This window comes from Sarcophilus harrisii, chromosome 5, assembly GCF_902635505.1.
Source record: "Sarcophilus harrisii chromosome 5, mSarHar1.11, whole genome shotgun sequence".
Taxonomy (NCBI): Eukaryota; Metazoa; Chordata; class Mammalia; order Dasyuromorphia; family Dasyuridae; genus Sarcophilus; species Sarcophilus harrisii.
In genome coordinates this window covers 244,037,124-244,059,365 of record NC_045430.1, presented here as the reverse complement: position 1 = coordinate 244,059,365, position 22,242 = coordinate 244,037,124, and the positions used below count along the sequence as shown (strand labels likewise).

The window sequence follows — 22,242 nt, the reverse complement described above, 5'->3', positions numbered from 1 at the left end:
GGTCCTCCTGACTCCAGGCTGGGTGTCTATCCACTGTGCTAAGTGCTTTACAATCATTACCCCATTTGATCCTCACAACAACCCTCAAAGGTAGGTGCTACTGGTATCCCCATTTTACAGATAAGGAAACTGAGATAAACCCAGGTTAAGTGACTTGCCCAGAATCAGAGGCTGGGATTTGAACTTGGTTTTCTGGGTCCAGGCCCAGAGCTGTACCTACTGTGCCACGAACTGCCTCTACAGAGAATGCAAAATGTGAAAAAACTGGCTAAGTGTACTCTAAAATTTATTTAATTTCTTGCATAAAAGAGGCCTAGAATATTAATTTGGGATCACAAGTCTACAAGGTAATAAGAATTCTTTTATAAAGATGCAGTAAATGAAGGAACAACTCTAATCTGGTAATGTCTTAGGTTTTTCCTCCCCCTATCATCTAAGAAAAAACAAAAAAAGTAAAGCCTGTGTAGTGCACGAAGAGCACATGCATACGCCCCTGACCCCCAAAGCACGACACACCTGACCAGAGCTTCCAGGGCCCGAGGGGATGCTGGTGTGGGCCCCCTCCACTGCAACGAGAAGAGCAATGAGTCTGTCCCCAGTCTCTGTGCTGGGCTCCTCTCCATCCGGACTGGGGCACAAAGGGTGTCGCACTATTATCGACACTGAGAACCACCCTTGCGCTCAGATTTTAAAAACGGCCATTTCCAAACCCGTGTGAACGAGTTGTCATGAGGTCCCGTTGTCATTCTCCTGGATGCGTGGAAAGCCCCAGAAGCTGGGATTCACGCCACAGCTCTGGGGAAGCCTGAAAAGGTTCTCCCTTGTAACATGCACACCAAGCCCCTAACGAGGCCCTCTCTAAATCTACGGTCCCGCCGAGACACGGTCGACCCCCCATGCTTCCAAGTAAGAAATCAGATTCCTCCCCATTCTTCTCGCTACTTACATCTAGAAATTTCCTTGTCTTCTCCAGCTGTTTCTCCAGGGCCTGGCTCTGCTGTCTCAGGTCCATCAGCTCAGCGTTCTTTTCTTGCTCAAGCTCCATGAAGCGGCTGACCTGTTCCTCCACGTCCATTTCCAGAGCTTTCACTTGTTTCTGGAGGTCATCACAGACCTTCTCGGCTTGACACTGGAGTTCCAGTTTTTCCTTCATTAGCTTTTCTGTTTCTTGCAGCAATTCTGTTACAAATGAAAGAGCACTGCAGGTTTTGTTACCAAGTTAATGATGGCTCAACTCCACACTTCTATGATTTGAACCTCTCAGAACAGAGAATCCGGATTTTAATTCAAACACACACAAGAGGCGATGAGCTGTGCTTTCTCTTTCTCTCTCTAAAATACTTGGAATCATTAACCTGCCACCATAGCTCATCATTATAAATCATTTACAGATAAGAGTGCTAGCACTAAATGATGATTCTTGTGGGGAAAAAAAGCACAGAAAAGTCAAAGTTACACGTCTTTAACTATAAGGAAAGGACAAGGTTTAATTAATGCAAAACCATCACTTGACGCACACAAAGCAGTTAATTTGTTCTCAAACCCAAAACATATTTCTTATGTACATGCACGTGCCGCAGTAGAGGAACCACATCATAAACCTTTATGCAGGGCTGCTGAGAATCAGAGAAAGAGCAATGGCTCAATCACAGAGAGACTTCCTATTTTGTCCCCTTTTCAGAGACCCATTCCCGATTGTCCTTCCATCCTATCCTTCACATCCCACTAGGGAGGCCTGGCAAATGAGTATCAAACGTAAAGCTCCTCAACCAAGGAAAGATGTCAGTCAGGCTGGTGCCCAGGGTCCAACCACCTTCTCTTTGACTTTTGCAAACACTGTCAATATTTAAAGCAACCAGAAAACTTTTGTTCACGACACATCAAAGATTCTTGTGGTGCCATCATCTTATCTACCACTTAACTAATTCCTGATTTAGCCAATTAGTACGAATCAATGTTAACAGCACTTGGCAAACTAATTAACTGTTGGTATTAATTCTATTTGGAAGTTACAAGGCAATACGTTTTAAGAAAACAAACTAGTCTTAATTTGTTCAAAAATTGAATGCAATAAGATGATGGTGAATATGAATCTCTTGTTAATTTCAAACAATGGAATGTGCTCTTTAATTACAAGAAAAATTTTTTGTTGTTGTTAAAGGAAAAAGCTGTAAGTGTGAAACACAACAGCAAAGTGTCAGAGTTAGAGAAACAGTTAGTTGAAGTCCAAGAATCATTATTTACTTAATTTTAGGAAGTAAATCTATCACCCAACTATCACCCAAGACTGGCCATGCAGTATATAAACACACCTGCGCCGGGTGCTGCATCGACTGCAGCATCTACTAGCCCTAAGAAAAAAGAAAAAGGAAACAAAAGCACAGTAATTTACATGCCATTTATTCTTCGAGTGGGATAATATAAAAAGAGAAAATGAAGCAAAAGGCAAGATTGAAGTGCACTGACATTAGCAGTTTTTCTTGGAAATTTTAAATATTTCTGATTAATTCACTTAACATTTATTCAGTCCCTATTAGATATAAGGCATTAGATTTGTTTTTCTGATGTGAAAAATGTTAGCAGTTACAGCTGAAATTTTTCAATACGTTAATTTCAACAAACACCACAAATAATTCTTTATTGCAAGTCAGAAATTTTAGAATTATTAAACATTGCTATGGAAGTTTGTGAGGCTACAAAATTCATAATTCTAATTGTAACCTGTAATATGAAATTGACATGGCTTGAAAGAGACCAAAAAAAAAGAAAAAGAGAGAGAAACCAAAAATAAGAATTTAATGACACACACTTCAGATGTCATCCTCACAAAAATTCTTAGTTTTTACCCTTCCCCTAAACTCTTAAGACATTATTTGAAAAATTAAAAGAAATATTTTCTGTATAAAAGTTATTATTCTTATTACTTACAAACAACTAGATAAAATTTAGGTGGGAGCCTGCTTTTAACTTTCTTATTCTGCTCAACTCTACAATTAACTATCTCATCCCTCTAAACTGTTCATCATTTGTCAGTCAGTGCTATTAACCAACCAACTAAATTTTTTTTTGATCTCTGCCATTAGAATATATACCTTTCACAAATTCTTTCATATTCTGCATTATTAGCCACTTCCACTTGGGATAAGAGCATAAAGTTGAGGGAGAAAGTATTGTTTTCTACTGATACCTGAGGAAGAAAAATAACTATATCCCAATTACTAACTGATACATTTATATGCTCCAACATCTTTAAAGCAAATTTTAAAGTACTAATATATTGTGTGCCAAAGACACTAAAAAAAAAAAACAACAAAAAAAAAACTAAAGCCAATCAATTCAAAATGAATATTCATATAATAAATATCATAATATCTAATAGAAAAAGTCAAAATAATACATACGTTGTTCAACTGGTCCTGCTTCTGCTTTCATGGCATCTTTCTGTCTAGACAGTAATTCTCTTTCTTCCTGGATTTGTTGTCTCTCTGCTTCCAATTCCTGTAATCTATTACCTACACATAACAGCTCCTGCTCTAGGTGGTCAATTATGTCACTTTTTTCCTGAATTTGCCTTTCAAAAAGAGCTTTTTCATCTGCATAGCCATCAATGATACCTAGGAAACAAAATTATCAGAATGGGCTTGTTTTAGTCTGTGGTTTTATCAGTGGATTTTCAAAAGAAGAACAGATACAATATCATGACAATTTATAACTTGCATGCATATCATTTCAAACTGTTGAATTTCAAATGCTATTTGATTTTTTTTCTATTTTTTCTATTTTTTACTATTCTAACTTACAAATGTCCCTTAGAACAACAGTTTGCATTTATAAGGCTTTTGGGGGCCTTAAAATAACTAGGTTAATGTATAGAACAATGAAGAGAGGTGCAATGGAAAATATACCAGATTTAGAAAATAAACTTTTATGGGTGTGTCTTGTTTCATATCACAAACAATTACAGATCACACTCATTCTATGAGAGGTCTGTTGTAGCAAAGTGAAACAATTTGTCAAAATTAATTCTATAATGATGTCATCTACTGCATCCATGCCATCTTCCTATCACTTGTCCTACCTCTCCACTTCTAAAAATGAACAGAAGTCAATTTGCTCTCCCTCCCATTCTTCATCCCAATGAAGGAAAAAAGAAAGAAGAAAAACATTTCTTGTAACAAATGGGCACAAGGCTGCAGAACAAATTCTCCTATGGGCTATATTTAAATATAAATACAAATGTGTGTGTGTATATGTGTATATAATGTTTATGTATGTGTGTACGTGTCTGTGTAGATGTATGTTTCATTATGAACCATTATGCATTATGTATCTCTCTGATGTGGATGGCATGTTTCATCACTGGTTCTCTGGAATTATGAATGGCCATTGAACTAATTATAGTTCTCAGAGCTTTCAAACATTATTATTTTTTTTGAACTTTTCTCTTGGTTTTGCCATTTCATTCTTCAAGAGTTTATGAAGTATGCATACCCTGTGACCTGGCTATACTTATTGCTAGGTATCTACACCTAAAAGAGATCAAAGAAAGAAGAAAAAGGCACATATACACAAAAATATTTATAGCAGCTCTTTTTGTGGTGGCAAAAACATTGCAAGCTAAGATCATGTTCATAATTGAGGAATGGCTAAGTTGTATATAACTGTGATGAATATTATATAGGTATAAGTCATAATGAAATAGAAGATTTTTGAAAGTGAAGAAACTTAAACGAAGTGATGCAGTGTGAAATATTTGTACAATTAGTATCAATAATATAAATTTTTTTTGAAGATTCTGATAAAATAATGAATACTGCCGAGTTTGGAGCTAAAGGCTCTGTGCCACAATCATGTTTCCTACTTCTTTCTCTTCCCTCACCCTTTATGAACCTCAATTTCCTCACCTGAAACATTAAGGACTTGAACCAGCCTGAAATCTGGGACTTGCAAGTCAGAATCAATCTGTGATTATTGGATACAATTTATATATAAGGAAGTTTGAACTGAAGTTCTGATTCCAAGTCATTCATTCATTTATTTATTTAACAAGGATATGGTTTTATTTTTTAATGTTTTCTTAATGTCTTTTGTTTACATGCCACAAGTATTCAGTGATTTTTAGAAATACCATTCCCTTCTGAACTTCCCAACTTTGTGAAATTGAATATTTTTATAATGAAGGAAAAGATGTAAGCAAAAATAGCTAATAACAGATATTGCATCTGATAATGTAGGTTTTAGTCAGCCCTTGCCTCTCTACCAAGATTCTCCTCACAAAAGTCTTTTTTTAAAAATTGCACAAAATTCACTTCTTTTCATTTACACTGTTACAGCACACACACACACACACACACACACACACACACACACACAAAATATCCTTCTGGTTTTGCTTATTTCATTCTATATTCATTCATACACATCTCAAGTTTTAGTCTGAATTCCTTATATGCTTTATTTCTTATTGCACAATATAATTCCATCACACTTATATATACACCATGGTGTGCTGATACCAATTTGGCTGGATCATAGATCACAGGATGGGGAGTAATATATAACAAATTTGGAAAAGTAGGCTATAGTCAGATTGTAAAGGGTTTTAGCTACCAAGTGGAGCAATCAATATTTTATCCTATAGGATTCAGAGTTATTTTGCTTTTCTGAGGAGATATGTGAGAATGAGGGAAGGAGTAGGGGCAGAGAGGGAGAGAATTATGCAAATTTCTCTCTCATTATGCAATGCTCCAGGGAGCTGACAAATCTTTCTCTGGTCCTACCCTGTGACTCTTCTAAATCCATCTATCAGTCTCTAAAAATAAAGACTGATAGGGTAGATCAGTGGTTTGAGAGTCACAGAGCTTGAGCTCAAGCCACAGAAAGATACTATGTCTGTCTAGTTCCAGCTTATTCCTGTCACTCAATGTCCTGCAACCACAGTTTACTCATTTTCGAATTTCAATACTTCATAGCTTTTGTCCTGATAAGCTGGAATCCACCTGATACTCTGGATTGGACATAAACCCCAGAGGGGCCACCATCATGCCAGGGCCTTCCATCTGACACTGTGGGCATTGCTGTCCAATGACGGATGCAAATTTTGCTTCTGTGCCTCATCCTGGAAATGTCCCACAGAATCTTCATACCCCAAACCCCTCTATCCCTTTGGAGTGACCTGCAAGTTTAATTCTTGGGACTATGTGGTATTCTGTGCTCCATTAGCCAAATAGAATCAGCTGAAAATACAGGAGTTATTAAAAACCCCACAAAATTTACCAAAGAAAATCCAGTCTACTATCATCCTACTATTCAATTTGGACTGCCTCTTCAAGCTGTCCATCCAACTGCATACAAGAGTCTAGACAGAGTACTTCAGGATATGGTTTGCCCTGATGACCTTCTCTGTGTATACTTGGTCTCAGCTAGCTACTTATTCTTCACACAGCATCCTGGGAACCAAAGACAGTGACTCCATTCTGACAAATAGAGTGATTAGTTTGTTAGAGATTCCTTGACAAATCTCTCTCACTTATAGTCTACAGTCCTCCTGGTTTCACCCTTGATGTTTCCTAAGATAACTAAGATAACATTTTACAAGCAAGTTTATCCTTAAGTGTTTTGGGCCCTGCCTACCATACTTCTCCATGTGGCAAGATCAACATTTTTGCCAGATTTAGGATGTTTAGATTCCTCATTGTAGCAACTGGTTTACCCTAGTGTCTTTGAAAAGTTGTGGAAACACCTAAAAAAGGATCTCTTTTCTTTCCATTACAGAGGAGATCAGATCAGACAAGTGGTCATTCAGATTTTACTGAAAGATTTTGAATGAATCTATTACCTCCTGAGACAGTTCATTTCACTAATAGATAGTTCTGTTACTAAACTATTGTCTAAATGAACAATTCCTAAATTGTATGCCATGGAATTCCAGAGCACTAAAGCAAATTCACAGGGGAAACATGGGTTATTTTGAATTCGATAATTTAACTACACAAACTACCAGCTCAAAGCAATACAGTTTCCACACTACATGCCTGTACTACATTCCTTTTTCAAATGTCTGAGATAGGATTTTGTTTACTTGTACTGTCAGCAATGACAGTAACTTCATGAACTTTTCTTCTATCTTTCCAAAGTTGGGTTTTCATTGGTTACTGTGATAAAAAAAAAAAATACCTCAAGAAAATCACTGTGGAATAGATATAAAGATGGCAGTGACCAATTTGATTCCAAGGCTTGAGAAGTTAATGCACAACAGATGTTGTGCACATCTCATTAGTAATTGTGGCTGTTTAAGGATGTATGAAAAATATTTTATTTTCAATTTATTTGTACTACATTTTCAAAAATCCACCAAGATATTAGGACATAAATGCTTATTAAGTTGTTTGGACCTAATTTCTTAATAAAGAGAACTTGTAAGATACTTCCTTTGGCCAAAAGATGCCATGAATGAGTTACTGGAATAACAAGGGTACCATGAACTGAGAACATTTGGAAACTTCTATCTTCTACCCAAGTAAAATTAATATGTATGCAACTTTTAACTACTGAGGCATATTCTGGCCACTGCACCAGAATAAATAAATAACAGATCATGGATGTATTGAAATAAATATTCAAATTCAAATTTATAACTATCTTCTACCATGTAAAATGTGGATATTTAATACTTATTAACATTGTTTCACTAAAACACCTAGATGTACAGTTAACATGTCTGGGAAAAAGGCCTTACAGATGAAATGAGAATATTTTATTAGTATAAATTAAATATTTCATTAGTCTTATATTTTTAGAAATGCCTCTGCAAACCTGAATGGGGTCAAATTCAAGATTCATGTTTTAGTAAAAATTTCTCAACTCTGGTCATAAACATTTAATAATCACAATAAAAACAGCAACATTTCATAAAATCTAATTGTTTACAGTTTTTCATAATGTCACTTCATTTACATTTTATCTCTCATTCATTTTGGAAAGTGAGTTAAATAATGACTCATCAGTCAAAGCAAAGCTTACAGGTGTGTGTGCACAAATATCTGTGAGTTTGCATTGTACTACATGTGAACAAAGATAATTCCCCAATCAATGCTAAAAAACTAACGAGAAATAAACAGCAACAATAACAACAACCACCAAAAAAATCCATCTACACGCCATTAACAGATACAGCCAAGGAACTCACCCTCTGCCTTACTAAGCTCCACAGCCAGCTGTTCTCTGGCTTTCAACTCTTCATTGAGTCGCTCCTGTAGTTCTTCTTGGCATTTCAGAAACTCTGTGGCTTCCTGTTTTTGTCTGAATGACTCACGCATCAATTCTGTCTGCGTGACCTTGGCGTGTTCAAGCTAAATTAGGAGAAAAATTCAATTGATTAACAAAAAGTGAAGAAATTAAAATGCATGTGTATCTATCATGGTCAAAAGTTAAGAATCAACTCTTAAAAGTAAAGTGAAGAATAGCCTTACTCTATTTTAATATTATAACTTGTATGAAATACCAGTATAAAATTAAAAGGAGGTATTAAGAAAAAGATAAGCCTAAGAATTTTGCATTAATTCGTGAAATCAGTCCTTAAACATTTTTCCTTCCTTCCTTCTTTCCTTTCTTCCTTGCAACTGGAGTTAAGTGACTTGCCCAGGGTCACATAGCTCGTAAGTTTTAAATATCTGAGGCTGGATTTAAACTCAGGTCTTCTGATTTGGGAGGGGAGACAGTGCTCTATCCATTGCACCATCTAGCTGCCCCTATTTAAATACTTTCAATGAATGCTATTATTAATCTGTAGAATAAATTACAGGGACTTTTTAATGTATTATCTTCCTTCATCAGAATGTGTGACTCTTGGTGACAGTATTCGCTTGCTTGTATTTCTATTGCTACTGCTTAACATGATATCCGGCATATAGCAAATTGCAAATAAATGCTCTGTATGTATGTTTTATGAGACCAAATTTATATAATTGGTTTGCTTGGTAGAGCAAGGAGAGTCTTTATATTTGTAACTCAGAGAAACTGATGATAGGCTAGAGCAATTCAATTGCATATGGTTACAATGTGAAGTTAAGTTCACATTAAACTCAGGTCTCTTAACTTCAAGTCCACTATTCATTCTGTATGAAATAATCAGTCACAACTCAAGTAAAATATATATATTTAAATGATATTGATTGATCTCACCTATTTCTGTCACTTTTGTTTGTAATTCACATTGTGGTTGTTTAGAAAATATATAAAAATTCAAACCAAGTGGGCCAGCTAAGCTACAGGATTTTTAAATTGTTCTATTCAATTTTATAAAACTAGTCAAGAAAATACATATTTAATTGGTATAAGGAAATATCTTTGTTTTGTTCTGTAATCTACCGATATCTAAAAATATCTTTAAAGAGAGTTTGCTTAAGTGATTTTTTTCTATACTGCTCTGAATATAGCTTAATCCCCAATACAGACCACATTATTGAAACAAGATTTGGAAGAAAAATGCATGCGCGTGCACACACACACACACACACAAATGCATGTGTGCACACATGCTTTAAAATAACTCTGATTATAACTGCATTGAGGTTTCATATTAAATCAGATTTAGGTTAAAAAAAATAAGCCTTATTATGTCCAATATGGCACTATAAAACCACCAATAATGAATTAATTTCCCCATTTAAAATAAAAAGTTTCACTTATGACCAAACTAATTTATAGTAATAAGACTTTAATTTAATAAAATAAAAAACAGAGCAGAAGGCATTATGGTACAGTGCAAACATTATTTAGCATGAAGTCATAGGTGAGGTCCCTACTATGTCACTTAGAACCCATGCAATTTGGGGAAAGCTTAATTTCCCTGGCCCTCAACTGATCTAAAATATAAAGTGATGGGGTTGGGCAGAGTGATCTCTAAGGTGCCTTCTGGCTTTCTCGCTATCATAAGTTAGTCCTATAAAGCCATAAAATCTTTTCTTGTTATATTATCTTAAAGAAGTAACATTTTATTTTATGAGAACTGTGTGATATTTACAATGCACATTATTTAATTAAAATGACTTACTATCACTTTGTATGACAATATTAAGTCTTAAACATTTTCACTTAAATATTTTAAAAAATATTTTGTGAATTTGAGAATTATAACTGAACTTTAGGTGACCATTTTTAATAACCCTGATAAAATTCACTGTCACTTTAATATAAGTTCCGGGAAGGATAATAAAAGTTCTGAAAACCACCTGCTTTATGTGGTTAGCACTTGTTAAATATTAGCTAAGCATATTATAGTTTTAAGCACTGAACTTCACAAGAATGTGGTTTATATCATATTAAAGAACACAGAGAGTTGATTAAAATATCTGTCTTGGCAGTAATGAACTTAAGGCACAAACACTAAATATATAGTATTCTTTATAATAATTACATCACCTATAATATTATGATTCCTGTAAAGAGATCAGATACTATTTTCTCAGAATAGCACACTAAATACTTTTAAAATAAAAAAAGTTAAGTTCCACATAAAATCAGATTAAGAACCCAGGTACCTTTATTCCATGACTGTGCTGAATTCAATAAAAACATTACTAGAACTACACTGAAGTAAACAAAAAGGCACATGACTGAGGCATAAACAAATGGACCAGCTCTATCACTACACTATTAAATTTAATACATTTATTCCTTAAGAAAACACAATTGTACACATTCACAGTTTCTTATTACAAGCTTATTACTTCTTTTTGGTATAACGACATGCTTGTATTTGTTGAAGATTAATTCAAACTTTAAATAAAATTTAATTAAAAAAATGTACCCCTTGACTTCTGTCATCATTTCATAGAGAACATGTCCCTACTTGCTTTCTCTTGCACGTCCACCAAATTTTTACACAAGTCAAAGACAGTAAACCAGCCTAAGAAAGTTCATGTAGGTAACTAGAATTGGACAACTGTCACATTAGCCTACTATTCTCCCTCAAATTCAGAGTAGATTTGTGCACTAGGTTACTGAAGATCACTGAAGATCTAATTCACCTAAAGCTGAATAGCATCATATAATTTAAATAAAAAACCAAAAAACTGAGGCAAAAAAGGTGAGTCCATCACTTCTATGTCTTATTGCAACTATGTAAAATATTACTTCTTTTCTCATTCAGTTTTCAACCAAAGGAATAATTTTAGTACTTACTGAGTATGGTGGGGTAGGCAAGGAGATTTTTGAAATGAGCTTTAATATATGCCCATTTCGTTTATGACTAAAATGAAAAATAGAAGTGTTAACAACAACTGAATTATTTTCATCCAACTGGTCACTGAGAGGAAAAGGGTTTGGTAAAGGCACTCGTGATTCAACCTCATACATGTCTTCATCCTGTTCTTCCAACCACAAGCCACTGAAGGTGTTTGATGCCCAGTAAGTCCTATAGGAATCCATTCTAGAAGTGGTCACTGATGATCTGGTTCAACCGAATGAGCAGTTTGGCTACCTATAGTTGGTTAAAGAGGGTTTCTCTCCTTTCCAATTTCTGATGATAAGACCAGAGCAGCAACAAAAAAGGATAAGTCTTGGACAATTAATGCATACACTTGAATTATTAAAAGGTCACTTTTCAAAAACTAGACTCTGCCATTCTTCTCACAATAATCTTCTCCAGAAGAGTGATAAATTCCTTGAAAAGTGAAAGAATGAGACCATAAGCAGCAAACCAAAGCGATGAAATATTCTTTCAACATCAATGCTCTATGCCGCAGAAATCAAGGAGTGCAAGTAGAATTCGGCAGGGAAAGTCAACACTTGAAATCTCCATAGAAGCAAAAGAGGAGAAGTTTAGCTGCCGCAACATTATTTGTCTTTGTTCTTGCTGCTTGGTTTAAAAGGAAAAGCTTTTCTGAATTCAAACAGTCCATCAGGCTAGGCAAAAGATTCTAGTCAATGTTCTCTCAGGAAAAGTTCAAGGCAGAGGGAGTGGTTTTATGTCTTTACCTATAGGTGCACTGGCAGGTGGAATTTGAATTAATACGCCCACAAAGAAGCTTGTCTAACAGGATCCAAATACCACGTCAGACTTTGAAAAGGGGTGTTTAGGTAAGTTGTGCTTTTAAAATAATCTGCTCACTTTTCTCAATGTTAAAAAAGCTATAAAATATGCATACACTGAGTTCATGGGTCCACTTTACTGAAAAGCTTCTTTAAACATGTAGTATGTTCATTATTTAATTCTGGAAAATTTTATTAGCATTTTTTAACCTGATATTTCTCTAACAAAGGATATCCATCCTCTCAAATAAGTTAGCTGAAAAAAGCAAATAATTCAACTATAAACTATTTTAATATTCCAATACACAGAGACTAGTTGTTTTTCAAAAAGAAAATATTTTTGGCATTGTTTTAAAAATGAAGGTGCACAAGGCACTAAACTCTGAAGTTATGCCAGTTTGTGTACTTAATGAACCTTAACAGTAGCTGAAAAGCACACAATGACACAACAGTAGTGAACAGGTGCAATTAGAGCTCTAAAACGAATACTGATACCAGTAGGCTGCTTTCAATTTTTAAAAAATGTACATGAAAAATTAAATGACATCTTCAATGTGAAACGTCTTTAGATGAAATGAAAGACATTCTTTAGGTATCTTTTCTGAGCAAGCTTCCAAATATCTTGAACTTGACAACTCTTTCTCAAAAATGATAAGCATTAGACAAGCAGATGGCTCTAATAAAAATTCAATACCAACTTTAAAATTTCATTAATGGGGCCCATTATTTAATTAGAGGCTGAATAGCAATGAAAATTTCCAAGTATCTCAAGAAGGATTTTTTAGAACATAGAAAGATTTTTAACTGGAGGAAGGTACCTGACCCAGAGTCTAAAGGGAGACAAATTAACTTCTTCAAATAAGTCTATTGTTCTAAACATGACCCAGTGTGGTTTGGGTTAAAATTTGTTGCATGGGGAAAGAATTAATTTTGCCATTCCCAATACTTGTTAAATGGTTTTTAATAAAATGCCATCTGGATGGTATGCTTATTAATGAATCTTCTTAAAATTTCTCAATATTACCAAATCAGTGAAATTACTTCTTGGTATGTCAGATCAAGGTCCCAAGTGGGAAAGCCCACTCTGAAGGCTCACGAGACAATTATAGATGGCAATGCCCAAAGATCATGTGGTTAGGGCTCTCAAACTGAGAGCTGGGATTCAAACCTGGATCTTCTGAGACTATGTCCAATATTCCTTCCATGCTTCCAAATTGCCTGAATGGTTTTACCTGATTTTTCTTATGCTACTCAAAAGCCAGTCCTACTTATCTTGTCCTTTGTGAAAATAGAGTAGAACTGCAAACCCCTTATTATTCATTAAGACTTCCTCTGGGACTTGCTATTTGGAGATTTTAACAACCCTGAACACAGTCAGGAATCAGTAAATCAGCAAAAGAAGCCACAAAACAGTCGAAATAGATGCTACAAAGGATATATATTAAAGCTCATGCACTTTAGAATCTTACAGAAGAGCATAATTATGCTTATTATATGTGAAGCGGGGTGGGGTCCCTTTAAGAAACTGTATTTCCTATTGATCTGTGATTCCTTTCAGATTCCCAGCCCCTCCTGGCTGAGGCATATCCTCCCAGACAAAACTCGCCTTTCCTGGAAGCCAGGGCCTTTTGATTCACAAATCCTGGTCCAAAACATCCCTTTGAATTCCAATAGGAGATCAGGGCTTGTCCAAGCCCCCACAGGATCTGCACCAACTTGGGCTCTCCCAGCCCCCACTGGTTCTGATCTGCTCCGGTTGTCCCAGCCCCCATTCTGACTTGCTTGGGCCGCCCAACTTGCCCAGCTTGGGCTTCCCAACCCCCACTAAGATAGCCAATATAATAAGCGTCCATCAACTAAAGTCTTTGCAGATGGACCTTGGTAGCTTATTCAGTTGCCAGGACTTTCTGTCTACTGAGAACTGCATTCTCAGTCCAAAACTCTTATTTTCCATAAATCTGCCACTGTAGAAGTCAGTCTCTGATTAAACTTATTTCTATATAACAATAAACTTTCATTTTGCAACTGATAATCAGGAATGAGTGAATTCTTTCATTCCTAGAACCTGTGGCCAATTTAAAGGGGATTCTTAATGGCTCTCTTATAACCACTAATCTCTAGACCACAGGGATCTAGACCATGCAAATAGCATCATACTGACAACAAAATATGCTTGATTACCTGGTTTTCAAACTCATACAAGCATAGAATCAATTCATAAATAATTATTTCTTAGGTGACTTACTATGTGCACTGTGCTAGGTGCTAGGCCTTCAAATGCCATTATTGCCCTCCAGGAACTTTTCAGAAGTAGGAAACTGGAATGAATATATTTATATTTAAAGCTCTGTTTCAGGCAGAAACAATGTTAATGACAGTTTAAAGTATCAACCTTTGAAAGCACAAGAAAATGCTGAAAGATAATGAAAAGCAGGTTTAAGAAAGAGCACAGGAGTACCTCCATCCTAAGCTACCTTGTATTTCACAAATTTATATTTGTGCTGTATGTAGTTTTATGCATATTGTCTTGTGCAAGCTAACTGCAAATAGACACAATTTCTTTCTTTGTACTCATATCTGTAGTGCCTGGCACATAGTAGGTATTTCAGAAATACTTGCTGATTTATTGATTTTCATAAACCTGAATCAAGAATAGCTAAATTCTGTTAAGTACAGTCTATTCAAAGAGTAAAGGAAGTGTATAAAACATGTTACAATATTTTTATTCAGAATGATAATCATTTTTTAAATGGCACCTAAAGGGCGAAAATCCTTAACTATGTAAAAAAATGTAGTGATATGACTGAATTCTTGGGAGTTTTACATGGCTGATGTTCTACCATGTGTGACTATTACCTTCAACAAATCTTCCAAACTATTTAATTGCCAGGCCAAATCCTGACAAAACTGACTAATGTTCAATAGAGTGGGAGGAGTAAGTTATATACTTCATGTTTGCTTTTATTCCATCTATGCTTTTAAAAAGCAAACAAACAAAACAGACAACCATTATGTAGCTGACTCATTTTCAGGAACAGCCTCCCTTCTGAGAAAACAAAATTGTTGACCATTTTTCAGGACATATGGGTCACATGACATTTTTCTCAGATGTGGGATCAGGAAAACTCTAAAGACTTTATCAGATAGTTAAAGAAATAGTCTGTAGGAGTTAACTGCTCATTCATTAACTGCTTCAGGGCCTAAGGATATCACTTGGAAAATTATCTTCTTTGGTCCTAAACTGCATCCTAAGACGGTGAAAAATATTTGTGGGTGGAAAACTACTTCAGGGAAGTAGCTGTCTGTAACTATGGTCAAAGCTTACCCACCAAAAAAAAGATGACTTTTCAAGGAAAAAATGTAGTAAAAACAAATAAAACAACAAAAACAACAACTTGTTAAAGATACTTTTCTGCCAGTGTGAGAGAAATCTCTTTCAGTATATGCTAATGACATAGCCTTAGTTCAGTTTTCAAATGGGCTTGATCCTATAATTAGCTCGTCTGGGTAAAATCCAGCAGGACTATATTATAATAGTTAATCATTACAGGGAGCCGGACACAAAACAACTACATATAACAAGAACCATTAGCCTTTAAGGTAGATAGTAATTCTCTACCTTGATATAATCATCATCGACTTTGCTTCTTAAAGCAAAAAGCTCATCCATTAACTTATCCAATGAAAGCAGGACATACCCATCAAACCTTGAGGCAGTACTAGAGACTTAAATGGGGTACCCCCAAAATCCCGGTGCTGTTTTAATATGCTGTACAGTAGATAATGTAATATATTGTAGTAGAAACATAATGCTTACTCTCTAGCAGAGGTAGGGAGCTTTTTTTTTCCTGCCAGAGGCCATTTAGATGGCCACACAAAATTCTCAACTTATACAACTCCAGCACTGAAAGGTTGTTGTTGTACTTACTGTTCAGGTCATCATCGCCTGTGGTTGTCCCATTCCCCTCCACTTCCTGCTCTATAGTATCTAATAACCTTACATTTTACACATGTGATCTTGTTTTAACAGACTTTTTAAAATACACTTCTCCTTCCCAGTACAAGTTTTATTTAGACGTGTGGTCTGCTGAAAAGAACCGTGGCATGCTAGTGGGGTCTGCATCTTAACAATTCTTTGGTAGAGAAGAATGTATTATGACGGGCCCAGCCAAAGGAGAGAAGGTTGGGATAAGCTCTGGTCTCCTCAGAATTAGATTTGTGTCAATAGTGCCTAAGGATGGGGAGAGGGCACTGCTGGTCTTTTCCCACAATAAGTGTCTGGATGGGGGCTGAGCCTCCAGTCCCCTATGAAAGGGTCTGTTCTGTCCTGGACTCACTGGGCAGGGAGGGATTCTCTCTAAGAAGAAGATGGGCAGGTGCCTTCTCTCCATTCACCATCTCCCTGCCTAAGCTGAGAGAGGCAGAGAACTGTCTGCTTTGCTTTGAGGAGAGGAAGGAAGAGTTCCTCAGGGAAGACACCCATCCTGCTGAGTACTCCGTGTCCCTAATGCTGGGGTTGGGCCCTGGGCTCAGGACTGAGGATACGAGGAGGATCACTGCTTCTCTCCAGGAGCCAAAAGGGAGAGATGTCATGTCAACCCTACATACAAATGAGCTAAAGACAGGAAAATTGCAAATAATCTCCATAGGTAAAGTGCTACAACTGCCAGAAACCAGGAAAGGCTTTTTGTCCATGGTGGGGCTTTGGTGGGGGCTGAAAGAAAACTTAGGAAGTCAGGAGCCAGGGGGAGATCAGGAGGGAGAGCATCCCACACAGAAGAGATGAGGCGATGACGCCGTGGTCAGGAGGAAGTGGATCTGGGGGGAGGAGTGGCAGAAGAAGGCAACGTAAGTCTACTGATATGAGAAGAGGGCAATGGAGGGCTGAAGTGGTTCCTTAAAGAGTCAAGATGGGGAAGGTAGAAGAGTGATGCTCCTGCAGGGGCGACTGACGGCCAGGGAACAAACCAAGGGGGTCATGAGACTAGAAACCACAATATGGCTAAAAAACAGAATTTGGGATTGCCAGGGAAGAAGTGGACTGAAAACATATTGTGATTAGGTTCTTCAGCATAAAAGTGGAATATTTGTGGATGACAGCAAAGTAAGGAGGATGATGCTCTTGTATGGCTGAGATGGGGTGAAGAAGTAAGTTATGGGAAATAAGTTGAGGAGCTATGAAATCTAGCCATCGAGGGAATATCACTATACACGTTCAAGTCCCCTTGTACAAGGGCTGAAGAGAAAATACTTTAAATTAGATACTGAACTCATTTAGGAAGAAGGGAAGGGTCCTGGTAGACAAGAGCTACTAGAATTCTGACTGGGTGGTACATATGGATTGAGGGAACCTCAAAGAAAAAGAGATTACCAAGAGGGACAGAACCTGGAATGGCAATAGGAAACAGAGTACTCCTGGCTCTTCTACCTCTACCAGTGAGTCGGGGGAAATCAAAATGCAGCCAGTGTTAAAGGACAGCCAAAGAGGCTGTCACAAAAGGGCACTTCTCTCAGTGACAACTAGAAGAATGAAAGCAGTTTTTGTATTCTGCTATAAGTACAAGATACATACAGTAGACAAATTTGCTGCAAAGTGCTTTTAACTATATTCACATTTCTGAGAAGATATATTTGGACTCTGAGTCTTAGAAAAAAAGACCATGAGAATTCCATTTCCAAGTTTCCCCATGAATATGAACTCAGCATCAAACAAAGTTGCTTCTCAGAATGATTCTTGATTGTTAAGATAGATTACTGAAAAAATCAAGGTCAAAGTGAAAAAAATCTATTACAAAGAAACCAAGTTAAAATACATGATGATGATTTTAAAAAACTCACTCGTTTAAGCTGTTGCTTTGTGTTACTTTAAACTACTAAATATATACATTGATTTCAAGCTCATTTTTATTACTGATTATCTTGGAAGTGCAATTGAACAAATCAGAAAGTCTAAAGCTACCACAACTATTTCATATCTTCCTAAAAACTCAAAACCAATTACTAAATGAACTATGTTTAAGTCATAGTAATATTTGAAGAAACTAGAATTTTTATAATATTTTGATGCAACATTCATATCCAATCATGGCATTTCCTATTTATCTTGAACAATTAGTCTCACTGCATATAGCAGACAATCTCCTGGGACACTTGAAAACTTAGACAAAAAGTGAAAAGACATAAATATTATATGAATGACCTTTATAGGAGAGTACTTGATGGTTTACTTTGTAATCTTTGCATCAAACTGAGTACAACCTCCCAGAAAGCCAGAAAAATTTGGAGGTAGAAGGAACCTTTCAGAACTATCTTCATAAAATGAGCACAGATAGTTCTTGCTTTACATAAGTGGACTTTTCTACAGACCTCTATGTAAAGCAATTTTTATTATAATATGAATTTTCCTGCAGAGGTGGGGACAGGCAGGAGGCAGGAGAGGGGCACATGCCCAGGGAAGCAGAGGGCTGGCACAAGGTTCAAAGACTTCTTAAACCGCTGAGAAGTTCAATGAATCTCTCAGGGTCCCCTACCCAGGATATACTGGAGGAGGGCTCTGAAGCCAAGTCTTCGCTTGTACAAGGCCACTCTCTCTCACCTGCAGTCCGCTCTGCTGCTTCTGATTTAAGGAGGAGCTGAAGAATCTCTGTGGAGGAGGAGATGACAGTGCTGGATGGAGGAAAATTGGAGTTTCTGTGCTGTTTCTGATACGTTTAGGGGTGCTTCAGGTACCTCGCTAATACTTTAAGTTGGTGAGAATGTGTCCATGTGGTCTGCCCTGACAGAAGGGCCCCAGCCAAAAGTCAGAGACGCCCCCAGAAGCCAGGCTGGCGGCTGGCAGACTCTGGGGGAGAAGCTGGCAGGGCCCCCGGGCCTCCAGCTCCGAGGAAGCCTTACCTGGCTGCTCGTCTCACTGATGGTTTCTAGGAGCTTCTCAACTGCTGCCTGGAGGCGGGAGCTCACGCTCAGGACGAGCCCTTCGTTCTCGGGGTCCAGTTCCGCGCCAGCAAAGCCACATCGCACCAGCCGCTGACACAGCTCCAGCCTCTCCTCGGCCACTTCTGACCAGGCACTCGCGGCACTGTCGGGCACGCCGCTTCCCCGGTAAGGGCCCATGGGCTCCTCTGTGAGAGGGAGAACGCAGGATGTGAAATTCACATGCAGAAGTTATGACACATTTTGAAAATGAAACAGGGCAAGTCCATTTATGAAAGCAGCTGTCCCGGAGGTGGGGGCAGCCGGGTGGTGCCCTAGTGAGTGCTGGGCCTAGAGCCAGAAAGACCCCTCTTCCTAAATTCAAATTCAGCCTCGGACCCTGACTAGCTGTGCTACTTAATCCTGGGCAGGCCATCAACACATCTGCCTCAAGTTCCTCATCGGTAAAATGAGCTGGAGAAGGAAATGACAAATCATTCCACTATTTTTTGCCAGGAAAACCCAAAATGAGATCATGAAGTACCAGACATGAACACCACAGAATAATTGTATGGGTGTCTGTCTTTCACAATTATAATGCCATAAGACAAATTAGAATTTACTTATCAAATTAATATCTGACAATATAAAAAATGCAATATTATTTTGCTGCTCAACAGCTAGCCAAAAAAAAAAAAAAGAAAAAAAAACTCGAAAAAACAGCATAAAAGAGAGTAATACAAGTCTTGTAGAAAAGAATGTAGGTATTATTTAGGATCTTTGATTTTCTCCTCTTCTTGGTTTTGAATGTTTCACTGAATATACCTAGTTTTTTAGGTAGGAGGTGAAAAAGAAACTATTTAAACTTGTAGACAATTTTAATTTGATAAGTTAAAGGTTCGATTAATGTATTAAACTGTAACCTAAATGAGTTCCTAATATGACTAAATTTAATTCTTCTATACTATTTCTGTTTTCTGGATAATATAAATCAACTATATCTATATGTATTTAAAGTTAATAAAGCATGGGTGTGCCTTCTATATAAATATAAATTAAAGTGCAAGGTACCCATTTCTGCCATGGAATATAACCTTTATGATAAGCTGAGATATGGGAACAGTCATGGTTCAGTGGGAAGAACCAAGAAAAACATAGCTATGTAATCTCTCTTCTTCATGGCAGCACTTCACATTCTTGACAGAGAACACAGCATAGGAAAGAGAGGAAGATGTGGATTCAAATCCTTCCATTTCTTGGCTGAGTGACCATAGGCAAAACTTTGCCTTTCTAAACGTTCTAAATATGAGTATCCAAAGGCACAATCTTGGGGTTCTTTTCTCTTTCTCTACATTCCAAGACTTCATCGACTCCTGCTGGTTTAATGATTATCTTGAAACTCATGACTCTCAGATGTCTGAATCCAGCCCTCAGTTGATTCCTAGGTACTCTCTGGGATCAGTCAAAATATTTTTGGTGTTAGCCTGACTGGGGCAACTTCTTAGAGATGGTCAGAAAAGGAGAGAATCAGAACCTATTTCCAAGGATTGTAATTACTACATTCACAAGGGTCCAGATGATGAATGCCAGAGCTTACACTAAACTAGGTCTCAGACCAGGGCATAAAACCATACTTTTCTAGTATCTTTAAAAGCAGAAAGACTTGCCCAACTACAACTCAGTGTTTTTTCTGCCACAGCATAGTTTCTCTTTGAAAGGTAGTTATGTTGACACGGGGAGAGATGGAGCCAAGATGATGTATCAGAAGCAGGGACTTGCCTGCTGTCCCCCAAATCTCTCCTAATACCTTGAAATAATGATTTTAAATAACATTCTAAAATGTTACATCGCACAAAAAGATGATGTGAAGTAATTTTTCAGCTCAAGACAACTCAGAAGGTCAGTAGACAAGGTTTCTTGCATCAGAGTGAGACTAGAGCACAATCCAACACACAGGTCCCAGCAAATCAGAAGTCCTTGGAACTTCTGAAACAGTGACAGTACCAGATGCTCAGGTCAGATGCCAAAGATGACTTAGAAGGCCACAGAAGGAAAGGTCTGTTGCACTAGAGTGAGAAGAGAACACAGTCCAGCACAGTTCATGCCAGCATAGCCCCAGCAAATCAGGAGCAGGACTTGGAGCCCTCTGAATCAGCAGTGGCTGCTTCCAGAGGTCAGAGACCACAGATGATAGGGGATTGGACAGAAGGAAATTACAGGAGTCTCCTTTCAAACACTGAGGCAGAATTCTGCAACTTTGCCTACATATGGATCCAGTCCACAGTCCTAAGTCACAGTGCTAGGGCGAGGAGAACACTAGCACATTAGAACTTCCACCTGCAGTAAGAGAGGGCATCCTTCTCACAGTTCCCAGAGTAGAAAAGAGTGCTTGTGGCTGCTCACAGACCAGAACACATGCCAGCAAAGTAGTAAACACACTTCTCTTTTGATAATATCACTTTGGAAGAACAAAAATCTTAAAGGGCCTTAGAAAGATCTCTAAAAATAGCTGCACAAAACTCCTGAAGCTTGGGACAGTGAATTCTTTACCCTGGAACCAAAACCCTACTTTAACAAAGAATTAAAAGTCAAGTTATAGGCTGAGAAAATGAGCAAACAACAGAAAAAGATTCTGACTACAGAAAGTTAGTATGTTGACAAGGAAGATCAAAACACACACTCAGAAGATAACAAAGTTAAAGCTTCTACATCCAGAGCCTCCAAGAAAAATAAGAATTGTTCTCAAGCCACGGAAAAGCTCAGAAGGGATTCTGAAAATGAAGGAAGAGAGGTAGAAGAAAAATTGGAAAGAGAAATGAGAGTGATGCAAAAGGAAATACAAAAAAGGTAATGAGGAGAAGAATGCTTTAAATTGCCCAAAATGGAAAAGGAGGTACAAAATCTCACTGAAGAAAATAATTCCTTAAAAACTGGAAATGAGCAAATGGAAACTAATGAGTTTATGAGAAATCAAATTATAATAAAACAAAACTAGAGGGCAAGAACTCTGAAAAGGTATACTTAAGACTCAGTGTGATTGATGTAATCTTACAACAAGATATTAACTCAGTGGAATTGATGAGATAATGGTTCCCTAGTGATGTAATGATTGGCTTATACTCAGTATGATAAATTGATGTAATAGAGTATTTAAGAGGTCAGAGTCAGACCAAAGTCACAGACTGAGATGTGCAGACTATAGACTGGCTGACTGAGACTGCTGGCGCAGACTGGGAGACTGAAGGAGACAATAAAGACTTTAGACTTTATTCCTGACTATTCTCGTGGTGATTAGTC

At 37.3% G+C, this 22,242-nt stretch overlaps 1 protein-coding gene across 3 annotated transcripts in view; it reads right to left on the bottom strand.

Moving 5' to 3' along the window:
• The window catches only part of AKAP9 (A-kinase anchoring protein 9), a 170,764-nt gene that overhangs the window by 50,935 nt on the left and 97,587 nt on the right, over window positions 1-22,242 (bottom strand). For 2 of the 3 annotated variants that reach the window (XM_031939997.1, XM_031939999.1), the window contains 4 exons: window positions 18,928-19,154; window positions 8,189-8,351; window positions 3,402-3,614; window positions 947-1,179 (listed from right to left, as the gene is read on the bottom strand). In XM_031939997.1, coding sequence (XP_031795857.1) covers window positions 947-1,179; window positions 3,402-3,614; window positions 8,189-8,351; window positions 18,928-19,154 — 836 coding nt within the window. Of the gene's footprint in view, window positions 1-946; window positions 1,180-2,312; window positions 2,352-3,401; window positions 3,615-8,188; window positions 8,352-18,927; window positions 19,155-22,242 lie in introns of all 3 variants that reach the window. The other variant, XM_031939998.1, reaches the window with a different exon arrangement.